Source organism: Magallana gigas, chromosome 6 (genome assembly GCF_963853765.1).
Source record: "Magallana gigas chromosome 6, xbMagGiga1.1, whole genome shotgun sequence".
Taxonomy (NCBI): domain Eukaryota; kingdom Metazoa; phylum Mollusca; class Bivalvia; order Ostreida; family Ostreidae; genus Magallana; species Magallana gigas.
In genome coordinates, this window is record NC_088858.1 from 6,992,246 (window position 1) to 7,008,783 (window position 16,538).

At 35.3% G+C, this 16,538-nt stretch overlaps 2 protein-coding genes across 3 annotated transcripts; one reads left to right on the forward strand and one right to left on the reverse strand.

Annotated features, from left to right (window-relative positions):
• The first annotated feature begins 1,636 nt into the window (after positions 1–1,636).
• Positions 1,637–13,225, forward strand: LOC105318546 (tyrosine-protein phosphatase non-receptor type 14). 2 transcript variants are annotated; one of them, XM_011415746.4, is made up of 20 exons: positions 1,637–1,796; positions 1,977–2,167; positions 2,731–2,909; positions 3,287–3,384; positions 3,523–3,593; positions 3,841–3,999; positions 4,517–4,605; positions 4,716–4,797; positions 4,950–5,032; positions 5,466–5,510; positions 6,184–6,226; positions 6,564–6,642; positions 6,810–8,254; positions 8,499–8,621; positions 8,923–9,141; positions 9,313–9,441; positions 9,828–9,902; positions 10,107–10,266; positions 10,645–10,802; positions 11,152–13,225. In XM_011415746.4, exons 2-20 carry the CDS (start codon positions 1,994–1,996, stop codon positions 11,278–11,280), a joined length of 3,540 nt encoding a protein of 1,179 aa, XP_011414048.3. In that variant the 5' UTR covers positions 1,637–1,796; positions 1,977–1,993; the 3' UTR covers positions 11,281–13,225. The 2 variants fall into 2 exon arrangements, with proteins under 2 accessions (XP_011414048.3, XP_011414056.3); XM_011415754.4 differs by lacking the exon at positions 5,466–5,510 and having other exon boundaries at positions 1,638–1,796.
• A 4-nt stretch (positions 13,226–13,229) lies between these two features.
• On the reverse strand, positions 13,230–16,343 carry LOC105318558 (acylphosphatase-1). The gene is made up of 4 exons (XM_011415764.4): positions 16,200–16,343; positions 13,981–13,997; positions 13,754–13,863; positions 13,230–13,612 (listed from the first exon to the last, which is right to left on the reverse strand). Exons 1-4 carry the CDS (start codon positions 16,252–16,254, stop codon positions 13,489–13,491), a joined length of 306 nt encoding a protein of 101 aa, XP_011414066.3. The 5' UTR covers positions 16,255–16,343; the 3' UTR covers positions 13,230–13,488.
• Positions 16,344–16,538: the final 195 nt, after the last annotated feature.

Here is a 16,538-nt window from a genome sequence, read left to right on the forward strand (position 1 = left end):
CACCTTAGGACGGACGCACTTTGCCAGGGGTGTTTATGGAATGTCTTCCTCTACCAGAGCTACACTTTGGGTGATAACTGTGTTTTCTCTCACTTCTTGACCCTTGCTGAGTTTGTTTGATTGCTGGTCATTGACGAGGGGTGACAGAAAAACAGAAGATTAACCTTACAGAGTTCGTGTATCTCTCTCTCTCTCTCTCTCTCTCTCTCTCTCTCTCTCTCTCTCTCTCTCTCTCTCTCTGAAGATTATAAGAGGATGTATGTTCACAGAAATATCATATTCCATATCACTAAAACATGAAAGAGTACAATATATCTATGTATAGTTTTGTAAGCAGTCGATACATATGATATAAAATAATCTTTGTTAACATGAAAACTTTAAGGCGCAAAAAAATATTTCTGTTCATGTGCATGCAATTAGTTTGCGGAAGTTTTCTAGTTTTTTTATGTGGTATTTTATAGATTTGGAGGATTTATCGATTTTACTCCTTGTATAATATCACACTTTACCATTACAAAACCCATTCCAGTGGTGTCGGAAGCAAAGCAAACTTAATAGGGCGGGGGGGGGGGGGGGGGGGGGGGGGCTAGACATCAGAATTTCTTGATAAGCAAAGAAAAAAGGGAGGGGGCTTCGTTATGGTTATTTACAACTTTAAAATAATATATCAGACCCTTTTGAATCGCTTGCGAATAGTCCGTCTTGGTTTCAATCTAGATACCATTACTGATTGGCGCATGTATTGATACTAGTACTGATTAACAAATATTAATAAACGAAAAACAAATGTTAAAAAAAGAGAAACAACCCACTTTCTTCCCCAATTTTCAAATTATACACCCAAACAATCTAATAGCAGTTTCAAAGTCTGTATCAAAATTAGAAAAAAATTCATTTTTCCAGATCATATGTATTAATAATTAAGGGGGAGTAACACATCGTCACAAATAAAAATGGCTGACCTCTGATCGAAACGACATTTCGTTATATTAAAAGGATTTTATCGACGGCAACGTATACCTTCCTTCATAGCCGGGTGATTAGAGTGTTGGGCTTGTGATCCGTACATCCTGAGTTCGAATCCATTGGGGGATTGCTGTTACTTACTGAATTGAATTTTTTAGATATTCATTTTTTTTTATCCCAAAACTGCAAATTGTTCGCTTAGTTGATATCTGAACAGTTTATTTATCATATCTTTCATAATCAAAAAATTTACTGTTTATTCGAGTGACTTTTTCCAGGTGTGTTATTCCACCTTAATAATGGTCGGCTTCCCCCAAAAGGTGATGCAAAAGTGAAAGTCCCATTCTGGAAATAAAACCCTGATCATTAGCAAATATAGTAGATAAAGTCATTAATTAAGTGAGTACTATCATTGATTCTTTGGCTAACACTAGTAACAGCTTAAAAAAAATATTGATCGGGGAAAGGATGAATAGGCTAAGTGCATTCCGGAACATTCTGGTCCGACCGAATCTATGTTACAGATTGTGGTTGTCGCAAAATATTAATTTCTTATAAATATCTTGTCGCTAAATATTGGATCATATTTATTGTTTAGCTTGATTTATTGTTTCAACACAACGATTGATAACTTAAAATATAAAGAGAATTGTTATTTTAGAAAAAAAAATTAACCCGATTGAATTTTATTACAACCAGAAATGGGATTATCCAAATATTTGTCATTTTAATCATAACACACACCTGGGACTTTTAATAGAAATGTGGGGGTGTGGATGAAGAAATAGTAATGTTCAATCACTCATCAATGGTCAGGGTAACAGAAGGTACAGTATAATCACTATCTAATGAATTTGTTCCGTATTTTTAAATTGTACGCAAAATATTTTGATTAAATTTTTCTATTCTCTTTATAAGTCTTAGAATAATAAAATTTTACAAAGTACTTTCTCTTTTTAAATATCCGCTCACCCGTTGCTTCAATTACCTTAACATTGTCTTTCCAGTATTTTAATTTACTACGATGCCATTTGGTTTGAAATTCAAAAGGACCAGACGTTATGACATTTCTACAAAGAATGTGTTTGTGGTCGGGGTGGAAATGCTGGACCATTCCTTTTTGGAGTGTACCCTGAACTCTGACAGCACAGGGCAAGAATGCCTGGAGAGCATTGCCCAACGTATAGAACTCAGTCAGGTATGTACTGCAGCAGACAGATACAACAATGTTCTTTAATGGAGAATTTTCTCTTTGGTATTGCACATCCATGTTTGTTATAGCTGCAGTTGACACCTACTCATTAGGTCAGGTCAGATCATGTATTTACTGCAATGCTAATGTTGGCATACACATCATACACATGACATACATTTACAAGAACAGAAGGTTTATATGAACTGTGCTTTTCACCAGTTTATGTCATACACAGTACAGACATTGGTTTGAGCATCTGAGAAGAATATTGATGCATTTACTTTTGACAAAACCAACTGGCTAATTAGTTTAATCAACCAGACTGGTTGTAACATGGCTTTTATACATGTTCTACTTGCAAAGGCTTTGCAAAATTTAAAGTGTAGTCCTGTAACAATGAAAGTACAACTTTAAAAAGAAAACCATTTATAAGTCAAAAATAAATTGTGCTGGATACCTATTGCGAGATCTCAAGATGAATGCTGCGAATTCTTTACATGTTTTAGGTTATTACAATGAATTATTTAGTTTAAGTAATTTAAAGTTTGCATTTCTTTGTAATTCAGACCCAGTACTTTGGCTTAAGATATGTAACAAAAAAGATGCAGTATCACTGGATTGATCTAACAAAGCCACTGAAGAAACAGATAGAGAAGAATCTACAACCGGGGCACTCTCCCAGGCTCTACTTTGGGGTCATGTTCTATATCCCAGGGGCACACAAGATCATTGATGATGTTGCCAGGTAAGTAACCCATCATGTTGTTCCACTCACACAGTTTTGTATTTATTAATGATAAAATATTAATGATAGAGAGTAAACTTTTGTCTTGATTGCTCAACTCAGATTTATCCTGTTCAAAAGGTTAGTTTTTATTATCATTTATGTACAGTCATGAGTGTTTACCAATTAACATTCTGAAATCATAAAAAATTCTTTTGCAGAATTAAAAAATTCAATAGCAGTCTCAGGATTATATATATCTACTTGGTCAAAGTTTAATATTTTGAGAATACTGGCAAAGTATCAGTTTTAAGTGCATTTGTGCATTACTTAACCTGGTAAGTAACTTTATGTAGAAATTATGCATGAAATGTACTGAGCTATGCTCTTTGTTGTAGATATCAGTACTTTCTACAGCTGAAGACAGATATTGTGGAGGGAAGGGTTCCTGTTGGTAGTGAACAGGTTATACGTCTCGGTGCTTTTAGTTTACAAGGTAATTGTTGAACTCGTTAATGATAATGAAATCAAAGAATAAAAAATGCTTGAAGTTACCTACCTATATTTAGTGTAGCAATTGCAATTAGTGTCTTAGTATTTTCATTTTGCAAAATAAGGAATATATCTGTTGTAGCTGAATTTGGGGATTATGAATATGACAAACAACACCAAGAATACTTTGAAGATAATGATTTATTTCCAAAGGTAAGTGAAATTCTAAATGCTGTGTTTCTGGCATAAACCCTATTTAATTTCAATGTTTTCAATGGGTTTTGTGAAATCATTTATCTATGTTTACCATTGAAATAAATTACTAGATGAACAATACCTAGTGAAATCTCTTTGAAGTTTGACTGCTAATCCAAAATTCAGGGATAGAATTGTATATGTTGTGTTGGTTGGAATGTTACGCCTGATTACTTGGTTAATACATTACATGTGTACATAACAGACAATGTGCCGAGATGAGGGAGCTGTGGGAGAGATGATGCAAGAGGTCCTGAACTCTTACAGCAATCTGCAGGGGATCCACCCGGTCAAGGCCGAGATGCAGTACATCAAGGAAATCCAGATGATGGACGGCTACGGCATGGAGTACTACACAGCAAAGGTAAAACTAGTCGTAACAATGCAAACAGCAAATAAAACCCTTACACAGCAAAGGTAAAACAAGTCGTAACGATGCAAACAGCTGATAAAACCCTATTGACTTATAGTATTTGACACAGATTTGTCGGTTAAGGCATTTCTGTGGAATGCAACCCTACATTGTTAAGTGAATCAAAGGAATGATTTTTGTGGGTCACAATATACTACATTGTAAATTTATTTTTCTTTTGTTCAAGCTTCAATTTTCTTTAATGTGAATTGAGCATGAAATTATTGTTATTCCTAACTGCAATAATGATAAATATACACGTTATAAGGGTCCTAAACATACGTTTTACATTGAACAAATTAAAGAAATTAATATTAAAAATTTGTATTTCCCAGTATTTCCCAGTTAGAGAAAATCAGTAGTATTTACCGGGATGGGAAATACCGGTATTTACCACGGGTAATTCCCAGCACTGGTATTTCCCGGACAACCCTGTATAAGGCCCTGTAAAAAGTTGTCATATTTTTAGGATCAAAGTGGTAAAGAGCTCTACCTGGGAACCTCTTATACAGGTATACTGGCCAGGTATCTTGATGGCACACCTACAATATGTTTCAGGTAAGTTCAAAATGCAATTTTACAGCAGTTGGAACTCTGATAGTCTGATTGTTATGAAAAAGAAATAAAAAACATATGAATGATATTACATATTGTATGTTCGATTTTAGGTGGGCAGAAATTGCCAGATTAACACAGAGCAAGAAAGTTTTGGAGATTGACACATCCAAGAGTTCTTGCCACTACACAATGGTAAGACTGTAGATAAAATAGCACATAGCTGGTAGATGTTGCATTTTATAATCTATGTATATGTACATTAAGATTCGCATGTATTTAAAACCAAAAAGTACAGTTAAACATATTAACATTGAACAAGCTAATGAATGCTTTTGCCTCAATAGGAAGACTCAGATACTGCAAAATATCTGAAGAGGATGGGCTACCTGATTCAGAAGTTTCACAAAAACAACAAAATGACTCCAAGGTAGGTCCACTTTGAGCTATGATATTGTTTTTTACAATAAAAATCGTAAGATATAAGTTTGCTCTCATTTGCTTTTCATGTCCTCCATTTAATGTTAAATTAATATCGTAAGAGTAAGAGTACTGATTTTTCGAGGTATAAATACTTTCGATTCTATTTTTGAAACATGTGACAATCAGGGAATTAATTGAAGCTGCTTATACTGGATTATCTTTTATCTATCAATGTGGAAGATGACACCAGATGTTTGATATACCACATGCATGATTAAAATTACAAGCATTTCTTTTTTTCCTTTTATTGCTTGTTGGCATTTGATTTTGTGCCTGTAATTAAGTTCACATTGCATCCAATCAAATGATTTAAATAAACTGTGCACTGGCTGGTCTCGGCATGTTCTATAAATAGAATGATGCATGCCCCTCTGTTACAGTTCCAGTATCGTTGACCTCTCCGAATTCGCAGCGGACGGGGGACAGTAAGCTATGCTTCACTGCATGTTACTATTCTTAGCTTGTTTCCCTTGACAACAAGCACATCACTGTGGTGATGTACTTTGGTATCTGCATACACATACATTGTACATTGTATTAATCACTCATATCAGCCATGGGTAAAGATCATATTAATACACACTAGCTTAGATTAACCTGGTTGAAAGATAGGTATATATTTATAATTGTATACTCTTACTAGTATAACCATTTTGTTTCTGGGGTACAGTAATTATGTATATTAATATACTTATATTTATCTGACTATTTCACTCTCTGCTAGGATTTATACTTTATTTCTGTACAATTAATTTTAATGCTGTTTAATAAAAAAAAAATAACATTAAATAATTGACTTGTAGCATCATAAATATAGATATACATCTTCTGGATCTAATTTGTGTATACAAAAGCATGTTTAACTTTTTTATATCAATTGTTACAAAATCAACTTCTTAATACCCAGAACATGTATCTGCTTGATGAAGAGTATGATTTATGCATCCTATTTCCTAATATTTACATAATCATTGCTATCAAATTGATGTGCATACAACTTCATTTACTTGCATGAAAATGTTTAATTATCTGTGATACGTACTTGTGCATGTTTAGTCACAGTGTGACCTAGCAATAAAACTTCTCTGTCTTATTTAGGGACGATATCCAGACGTCACAGCAAGTGTTTTCGGACCCACTGGTAAGTTTGCTCTTATTAAATAGTTTAAATTCCTTATTTTACGCGAGTACTTAATTCCTGCAATGCTGCTGTTTTGTATCAAATCGTGAGAATATGAAATCTTGAGCACCAACTTTTTGTATTCATTTTTTATAGTTCAAAACTGTCTGAAAAATAAAAGTGAGATTTTAAAATCTGCAAGAGGTGCTTCTCGCAATTTTATGCGGGTATTAATTCCTCACATTTAATGAGAAATCTACATTGTATGTCATAAGTTTGAGATCTTTGCATGTCTGTGGAGCTAAAAGATATGTTAAGGTACCAGTATTCTGACATTGCCTGTATTCATTTGTTTCAGACCCAGTCGCAGACTTCTCTCACTTACTCCCAGCATTCCACACATTCCCAAATGTCACATGATCAAAGATTTGATCGAGGTAAACTTCACAACAGCAATGTATATTATAATTATAATAGCATTCTTTTAACTTTTCTATTCTCTTACTTTCATATACATGTACATGTAGATGAAGAGGTACGAAATTGTGATATGTGAATTTAAAAGTGTTTGACTTGCTAAAAGATGGAATTTTTTTTTTAACAGATTTATCACAGTCTTCCATTGAGGATTTCTATCGCCAATCCCAGCAGAGTCTGGAGACCACTCACAGTGATATCATCCATTATAATGGAGGTCACATGATTACTGACAGCCCTGTGATTGGTCAGCACACGTCCATGCAGAGGAGCGAGTCTCAGAAGTCCCCGCTACTGCCAGCGTATCGCCCCAGTCCAAGCTATGATGAAGTGATGCGGCGTAGAATGAGTCAGCAGTCACCTGCTGTACACAGCTCTCCTATACTCCAGTCTCATCACCACCCCACCACCCTCCCAGACCACAAACTCTACCCCCAGACCTCTCCCAGGCTCATACAGGATGCAATGTTGTTACAGCAGCCTGCACCTAATATCATGTTCAACCCTGATGTTACTTTTACAAATGGAAATGCCTATATGAATAGTGAACTTATGTCTTCCTATAGCAACAACACAATGTATGCTAACAGAGCAGCTTTCTCTACAGATCTGGCTAATAGAGGCAGTAACTTAGTCATGCAGCCTACCTACAGCTCGCCAGAGTTGAATACCCAGCTTCCCCAGTTCAGTATCAAGGAGGCTGAGCCTGTTCATTACAAACCTCCTCCCCCATATCCGCGGTCTAGCACCAGCACTCCAGATCTTGCCAACCAAACTGTGAGGAGTACTGTGGGGGAAAGTCCAGATTTAGTGTCACGGAAAAATCTGGGGGCTAAGGCAAGTTTTAATGGAAGTATAGAAAGTGTTCCAAAGGTTGTGGCAGATCACAGTGAACATAGCACTTACTCTATGAACTCTGAAAGTGTTGTCAAAACTAAAGAAAGTGCAATAAACCAAAGACACACACAGGAGACAGTGGAGCAAACATTGGTCTTGCCAGACATATCCAAAGCAAGGTTGAGTCCTGATATTACAGTTCAGCATGCAGAGACAGATGATGCCTCTAGTGATCACTCCGGTGCTACCTTTCACATCAAAGACACAGACAGTGAAAAGGAAGATGATAGGAGTCCAAAGCTGGACAGTGTCAAATCAAAAATTGCTATAAAATATGTTGCTCCCAATAAAGCACCCCCTCCCTCCACCACCAAAGAGCTGATCACTCGAAGGGAAAGCTTCCGTCGACAGATGATAGCACGGTCAGCTCCAGAAAATCCCATCGGAAAGGAAGAGTCCCAGGATCCAGTAGTGATCCCGGAGCACACAGATGGGGGTAATGTAACGGTACCACCCACCACTAGTCAGTCCACATTCATCCGTCGCTTTTCCAGCAGGCGTCTGTCCCACAAGAAGCCAGAATTGCCCCCCATCACCCGGCGGGCATCTGACATAGGAGCCAAGTTCACAGGGCTGGATGTAGTACCTCCAGTCAGTAATTACGTGAGACAAGTCAGTGCAGAGTCTGAGGAACAGGAGAAACCAGTGGAGGATAGTGATTCAGACAACGACAAGGTAAATACTGAGAGAAAGCAAGTTCAGGGCTTGGTTTAAAATGGGCTGCAAACATGTACATATTCCTAAAGAGAATGAATTGTTGGAAATTCACTTATACTTCCGGTATGATATTAACGACATTATTTAGAAATCCTTTTCTCCATTAGTTTTATAGATGTAAGCAAGAATTCTGGTTACAATTAAAATTTACTTGGAAAAAATGCTTTAGAAAATTAAGAATTCACATTCTGAAAAACTTTAGGACACCACAGTAAAACTAAAGATGGGGCCTCTGAAAATGGCAGCTATGAATGGTCTTACAATGTCACGGCCAATGGTATTAGCTCTTATGAATGACGAAAGCAGAGCACCAAAGGATGAAAGGGTAGGTGTTATAACTACAATGATTTCTGGCAAGTTTAAAATAAGTACAATGTTTATCCAACTTACTGGTGAAAGTTTTGCTTGATTCTTGTACATTGGGTTTGGAGTAGGATTAGTCCGTTTTTTACATATTTGAAAGTACATTGATAAAGAAACTTCATGAGTTTTTCAATAAGACTAAGGTTTATGTTATAAAGTTCCACATAAGACAATTTCTTTTTTTTCAGGAATGTATTGAAAATGAATTAAGTGAAGCATTTTGCACAACAGTTTAAAATCATATAATCATTATGTGTTTACAGAGGAAGTTACTAGAAAACAAACTGTCAGAAAACTTGGTGTTTAAAGAATTTGAGGAGATTCCAAAGAAGGTACAGTCAGCTGAGTGTAGCGTGGCTCGACTCCCAGAGAATGAGATCAGAAACAGGTTCAAGGATGTCCTGCCGTATGACATCACTCGAGTCAAACTGACCCCACGGAAGGACAATCACTCTGGTTATATCAATGGTTCACACATAAAGGTACGCACCACTAAGTTATTAAAATACATGGGTAATTTTTTTTATTATGGTTCTACACAACTACTGAACATAAATCTGTTACTTTTAATCAAACAAGCTTCTAGTATGTTACTGAAGTTCAGCTTCTTATATTTTGTAATCGGTTGTACATTGTAAATTTTGTCTGTTTAGTTGTCCTTCGGGGATCGAGTCTGGTGGTACATAGCCACACAAGCCCCGCTAGAAGATACATCCTCCGACTTCTGGCAGATGATTTGGGAGCAAGAAGTGGATGTTATAGCCATGTTGACAGACCTAGCTGTAAGTCCCTCTACTTTATCTAGTAGCATTGTGTATTTTTTATTAATAGACCTAAACATAAGTGTCTATAATTACAGGAAATTTCAATCAAGTTATGGTTGCAACAAATGTAGACAATTCCCTTTTATGTTGATTGCACATTAATTACACATATCCAAGGTGAAATTAGTGTGTGTATGTATTAATATGTTTCTCTGTAAAACAATAAACATGTAAATTCTTCTGTTTGCAATGAACATTTAAGCAAATACTAAATTACTTTATACTCATAGATTTAGTGTAAAAAATGAGGAGGATTTTATTGTTTACACTTTACACTGTATTGTGCTTCATCTAGAAGTGACCTTATCACTTTAATTTTACTGACCTTACTTTTATATATACAGGAGCAAGGGAAACAGAAATGTCATACCTACTGGCCTCAGGAGATTGGTCCAGAGCACAAAATAGTGTTTGGACAGGTAAATACATAATACATGTACATAACTGACACAAATAGTTCATTAGAAGGGGCCACAAATCTGATAATTGATTAGAACAGAATGTGTACCAGTTTGTCATGTATATGTAGTTTGTACATATAGTTTTGGGTGGCCCTCCTGTTCTGTAATGACTCATTCTGTGACATTACTACATAGTTCTGAACGTTTTGTTTTTGTTTTTAGTTTGAGGTGACCCTCCTGTTCTGTAACGATTCGCTGTGTTACATCACAAACAGAATATCCGTGGTACATCTCCCCACCAAGAAGGAGAGACAGGTGTGGCACCTACAGTACACTGACTGGCCAGACCACGGCTGTCCCGAGGACATGTACGGCTTCCTAGGTAAATACCTCATATATACCTCACACTCACACATACCTCATACTTCACACATTCAGTACAGGGTATGGACAGCTTGTAATCACATCGTACTACATTTATAATTAATTAACTGTAATGGAATGTTATTGATAAGTAAACAGTTATAAGATGGTTGTTAAACCAATAAACAGCTACCAATCAGAATAAATATACATGCATGTATGTTGCTATGTAAAAGTTCTGTAAATATTAATGTTTTGCAAAACAATATGTTAAAATAATGTGAAAGTTGAATTATACATGGTACAATGTGCCAGTGGATATTCATGTATACCTATATAATGATATGAGGTTGTGTTTAGTTGAAACATGACTGTAATGGATTTGTTTTGGTTGTAGGATTTCTGGATGAAGTAGACTCGGTTCAGCGACTGGCTGAGAGTGAGGAGGGCAGTGGTAAGAAGTCCCCCATCGTGGTCCACTGCAGCGCTGGGGTTGGGAGAACGGGTGTGGTCATCCTTACCCAGGTCATGAAGTGGTGTCTGGAACACAACTTTGTGAGTATTGCAAAACCATTACAGATAGAAGTAACAATTAATTTTATTGAAATCATTTACAATTTATTTGCAATGTAATATACAATTCATGAATAAACAGTAGTTCTGGAATTTAATTTTATTTTATGAAGAATTTTCACCGTTTTTTGTACCACAGATGTCTTGAATTTTAAAGCTATTTCCTTAAACAATACATACCAGTAAACAATACATACCAGTCAACAATACATACCAGTCAACAATACATACCAGTCAACAATACATACCAGTCAACAATACATACCAGTAAACAATACATACCAGTAAACAATCATCAGAATTCGATATAAAGGATTTTTTTGTCATTCAGGACATAGATCTTCCGAGGGCCCTGGGTGCCATACGTCAGCAACGAATGTTCATGGTCCAGACGCTAGGCCAGTATAACTTTATCCACAAGACTCTGATCCAGTATCTAAAGAATTCCAGACTCATCTGAGAGGACCTGGACAAACTCACTGAACTCAAAAACTCACAACTCTACATGTGTTCTTCAGAACTTTGGTTCGAGAAGGGCAGGACTTTTTATTGAGTCATGAAAAACAAGATTGTCTAGGGCAATTTAATTAATTTGAATACAACATTTCATAGCTACAGTTCTAATGAAATTTATCTCTAGTAGAGACAAACATCATGAAAAATAATTACCGTAGTGCCAGGATGTGAAGTCTTTTGTGATACATCTTTCCATAAGAAAATAAGGTTGTCAACAAATACAAGGTTTTCAATTTCTGAAAGATTTATCTTGGTGCCATAAAATAGGTAATAAAATAACCAATTGCTTATTCCTAAGGTTCATTTTCAAAAGGAAATACTTATATATTCATTGTTTTACTTTTGCCATTTTATATATGGTTAACATTACTTTTTTAAAGCAGAGCAAACATATTCAGAATGGTTAAGATTTTTTGTAATGGTAAGAAGAGAACTACATATTTACATTTATTTACAACAGAGTACTTTTAAAAAAGGACAAATATATGCAAAAATATATTTATATATATATTTAGAATTAAAGATACAGTATGGGCATATTTTCTTAAGAATGATATGTATACAACTTTGTATTTTTCCTTATAAAGCATGCATATGACTGAATGTACAAAACACATCTACAGGTATTTATCTATGAAATGACAAGTATTTTATATGATTGTAATTTCTTTTATTGACGATAATTTTTTTTTGTAATCTACAATCAATCCTGAATCTAAAATGAATATCCTTTATACAGACGAACTCTTAAAATCTTTGATTTTTACTTTTTCGTGTACTTGTCATTTTTACCTTACTTTGCTCGTAGTTTTATGTCTTACCTTTTGTATGAGATTTACTTTCTACAGTGTTTGTTGACCTTTTTGAATCATGGTTGTCACCCCTGGTTGTGTGTTATATTTATGACTTTTTCATGGTATCTTTATATAATACATTTAATTTATCAGTATTTATCTGTTGTAAAGTTTAACGAACGCTTATATTCATATCTATGACTATGCAAAATATTTATGTTCAAATTACTCAATAATGATATAAATATTGAGAGAAAGAGAGAAAGAGAGAGAGAGAGAGAGAGAGAGAGAGAGAGAGGAGAGAGAGAGAGAGAGAGAGAGAGAGAGATTTTATTTGCATGTACATTTACCAACATTAGCATTAAAAGAAAAAAACACATTACTGGTAATTAAACTTTAAATTAATGATGCTTAAAAACTTGGCTGTTGTACCAGGCATGTCTGAATTTAAAACAATTATAACCCAGTTTTTTAAAAATTGATGTTTTTTCTTTATGCTGATTTAAGAGTCTTGTATTTTTTTCAATATTAAGTGCTTTTAGAGGATATGTTGTCGAAACTTGATTTTGTAACATACTCTGTATATTTTAAACTTTTCATATTTTTAAGAATTTGGATTGTGTCCTGACTCTTAACTGTTTATTACATTCTGTCAAGTCCCACTTTTGTCCTACAAACTCTAATTCGAGTGTCATGTTCTATATGTTCATCTATGGTTTTGAACTTAAATCATTTCAATTCAATCAGCTTTATTCTAGTCTACAAAATATTTAACATGAATTGTCAATGTGTTTGTTAATTCAGAATCCACCTTAGTTTCTGTAATCGCGTTGTTCTGTAGTTTTGTGGATGGAAGCTTCTTTTTAGTGTCTTATATTTTGCTGACTTTTTAAAAGTTATACCACTACCACCCTTTAGATGCGATTCTAGTATACTTAGTATTTCTGACTTTGTGATAAGCTGGCTTCAGTGTATATGTACTTGTTTCTCTGTAAATGGTGCAACCTCTGAACCAGACAGCATTAAGTGACTGCTTCATTTTATTATCTGTTATATTTTTTTTTGTTAAATGAATAAATCACTAGATTAAGCAACAATCGTTTTATTTCATAACTCAGACACTGCTGTAGTATATGTCATGTATAAAGGGCATAAAACATACAGAACCTAGTATAAACTGTATGAAAACATCTAATTGATTTGTTAGTAATTACATGTAAATTGGAAGGCAAAAAAGGGGAAAATGTGCATGTCAAATAATTTTATTATGCTTATTTTTATTCATTTATTAGTTTTATTATGAGTATGATGTGATAAATGCATTTTTAAACGATAAAGCTCTCTGGAAGACACATTAGTCAGTAGTCTGGATCCGGAACCGTAAACGACTCGAATTCTAGTTTGGATATCGTTCTCTCGTTTTTGAATTCTGCTCGGTCTACCCGAGACTCTGGGCTCCCTTCCTTTTCTAACCAATCCTTCCTGTAAAAATACAAAGCGTGTCTCTGTTCACTATATCACAGGTCTCCAGAAAATAAAGTCAAGATCTTTACGATACCGCTATGCGACTTATTCCCCCTATTAATAATGTTTCAGAAGAAATGTGTTCGTAACTGGACTTACATGACTTTGACTTTGTCCTGTGGACCCTGGGCTATTCCTGTAACTGTTCCCTGCTCCGTGTTCCTCACCCAACCGACCAGACCCAGGGACTTAGCCTTTTTCTTTGTAAACTTTGTAACACATTAAACTAATTACTTTTTAGGGGAAATTTTGTCACATTGGAAAGGCTTGACTTATGAAATTAATAAAAAAATTATATATATTAAGTAAAACATCTGTAGAATTACCTTCCTGAAAAATACATCTGAAAAAGAAATAATAAAAATATCAATTTAAAATAAAGAACAAATTGGACAAAAGTCTGTAATAGAACATCCACGATTATACAGAATTAGAGTGTTAAAAATGTTATGGAGTAAGTTACATGTACACACGCCTCCGTAAATTGATTAGAACAAACAAATTCTTGGGGAATGGTGGTGATTATTAATGACGATGCAATATTGCTTGAAATATTTGCGGATCATTATGGTACATGCATGTACATTATCTTGTCACAGAAATGCAGGTTATTATTCCCAAGATATTTTTATTTGACAACTGAAAGAATCATGATGCAAGATGAATTGGTTTTACATTGCACCTTATATCACTTTGGTCTAGTTTAAATGGCTGGAAATGGACCATTTTTACTATACATGTAATAATACAGAGGTAGTGTTTAAGTTGACTATAAAAAAACTCATTTGAACGTGTCTCAATCTAATTAAAATTAGATGTTAGATCCGCTCCCTTACTACTTGTGTAGCGAGTAAGCGAGCGGATCTAACATCAAATTTAAATTAGATTGAACGTGTCTTACTTAACAATTTTCAGTCATTTTCAAAGAAAATTTATATCGATATATCTTTTGGATAAAATAAATAAATGTAGTCACAAACCAACGTTAGATACAAACTAACATGCCTTAACCTATGTATATACATGTATTATGTATAATTATATACACTGGAAATTAATTGAGTATCTCAGTATTGTCCAAATTCGCCCCTTTTTATTCAAGGATTGGGTACACCCTCAGTCGATCGAACATCATCTTCGCTAACCAAGGTTTACGATCCGCTCCTCTCAAAAGAGAGGGAAGAAGAGGAGCGGATCGTCATCCTCGGTTAGCGAAGATGGTCCACCACAAACTAAGGTGGTGGTGAAAATTATGTTATATACACTAATCATATTCTAAATCATAATGCATGCAGGACAAGATGTCAGCCAGATCTAGCTCTGTATCCAAGCGTTTCGTTGTTCAACCAGAAGATCTGCGTTAGTTGTCAAAAAGAAAGTGGTTTCTATTAACTGTGAAATGCTGTTTAAAATCTCACTTCTTTCCCATGTTTCCCTAGAAATTTCTTTTTTTATTTACAATATTAATACTACTGAGTACACAGGAAAAGGCACAGCGAGTCCATATGCATCCCAGCCTTCATCTATTTTCGAAGAATGCAGTTCTGTGGTGATGCTGAATTATGCCTGATCACGCCATCTTCCCAAGTCAAGGGTTTCTGATCCGCACCGCTTTGTGAGATTTAGAAATACAAGAAAACGTCGGTTGAAAAAGTTGGGGGAGGGGGTGTTCTCGCATTATCACCGGTGTGAGATCGGTTTGTCCAGCGTGACAGCAGTGTGAGATTTTTTGGTCTTACACTGTGTATTACTACGCCGCTTTTTAAAAACGTAAAAAACGTTGTCTGCTTTAGAGAAATGAAAAATGATGGATTGAAATTATCCATTGAGTAATTGTTTTGCTTATTAATTATAGTTTATCATATTTTAATTGAAATAAATGTCGTGTGCTCTCATCGGAGGGATAAATCGAAAGTAATCAACAGAGTAGTCAGAAATCAGTTTTTAATGTAAAATAATGCGAGAAAAATAATCATTCATTATATACTCGGGTGGGGTAGTGAAATTCCACCTCGGGGCCAAGATTCACTGTCTAGAACTCGGCAAAGCCTCGTCATAGACCGTGAATATTGTCACCGAGGTGGAAGTTCACTATCCCACACTCGTAAAAATGAATGATTCTATTACTCCCTTTATCCCCCTCTCCCGTTGTTAGTGCAGGCCTGCTAATACATGTACATACATCGGCCATCTCTTCCTTACTAGAACAATTTTAACAAGGCCTTGGACTTTTAGTATGACGTAACTATCTATTTTTTGCGTCCAAACACTTAGCTCAAAAGCCAGACAAAACTTGTTGATTTCAAAGAGCAATGGCACTGGCAGAGTGGCCAACAATGAAATAGACAGGCCTACGTCACATTGCAGTTTGACACCAACTACCCAAAGTCAAAGCTCTTGTTAAAATGGTTCTAATACTCCCCGCGGTTTAAGTTAGGAGGGTGAACCCTACGTGAAACCAGTGCCGGGCCACGAGAGGTGCACTGATGATCCGGTCGTTTAGATTCACAATAAAAAATCAATCAGAGAACACAGCTTTCTATACCTTGCACTATGCCAAAAATCTCAAAATCGAAAGAGACTAATTCCGATTCTGCCATCGTTACTACACAGTGCACAAGCGTGCCGTTTATAACTGTATTTATTACTAAAATACCGACCTATTCCAGTTCAACGACCTAACAAAAAATCAAACCGGAAGTCAAAAGTGAACGGTACTAAAATGAAAACCAAACACCTTTCCTTCCTGAAACCGGACTAGCGAAATTCCATTTACAAAATTTGCAATATATGGCTGTGATTAGATACGAGGATTTTCTACAGATACTGAGTTCAATATCAATCCCGCAATACAATACTGTCAGACTAATCAGCTTTCTTACAT

Bases quoted from the DNA above. Each gene is read 5' to 3' on its own strand.
- LOC105318558 (XM_011415764.4), bottom strand. From the start codon at position 16,254: ATGGCAGAATCGGAATTAGTCTCTTTCGATTTTGAGATTTTTGGCATA. The intron at 13,613-13,753 runs GTAAGTCCAGTT...GTATTTTTACAG, and splicing joins CAGGACAAAGTCAAAGTCAT to GAAGGATTGGTTAGAAAAGG.
- LOC105318546 (XM_011415746.4), top strand. From the start codon at position 1,994: ATGCCATTTGGTTTGAAATTCAAAAGGACCAGACGTTATGACATTTCT. The intron at 8,255-8,498 runs GTAAATACTGAG...GAAAAACTTTAG, and splicing joins GTGATTCAGACAACGACAAG to GACACCACAGTAAAACTAAA. The intron at 10,803-11,151 runs GTGAGTATTGCA...TTTGTCATTCAG, and splicing joins GGTGTCTGGAACACAACTTT to GACATAGATCTTCCGAGGGC.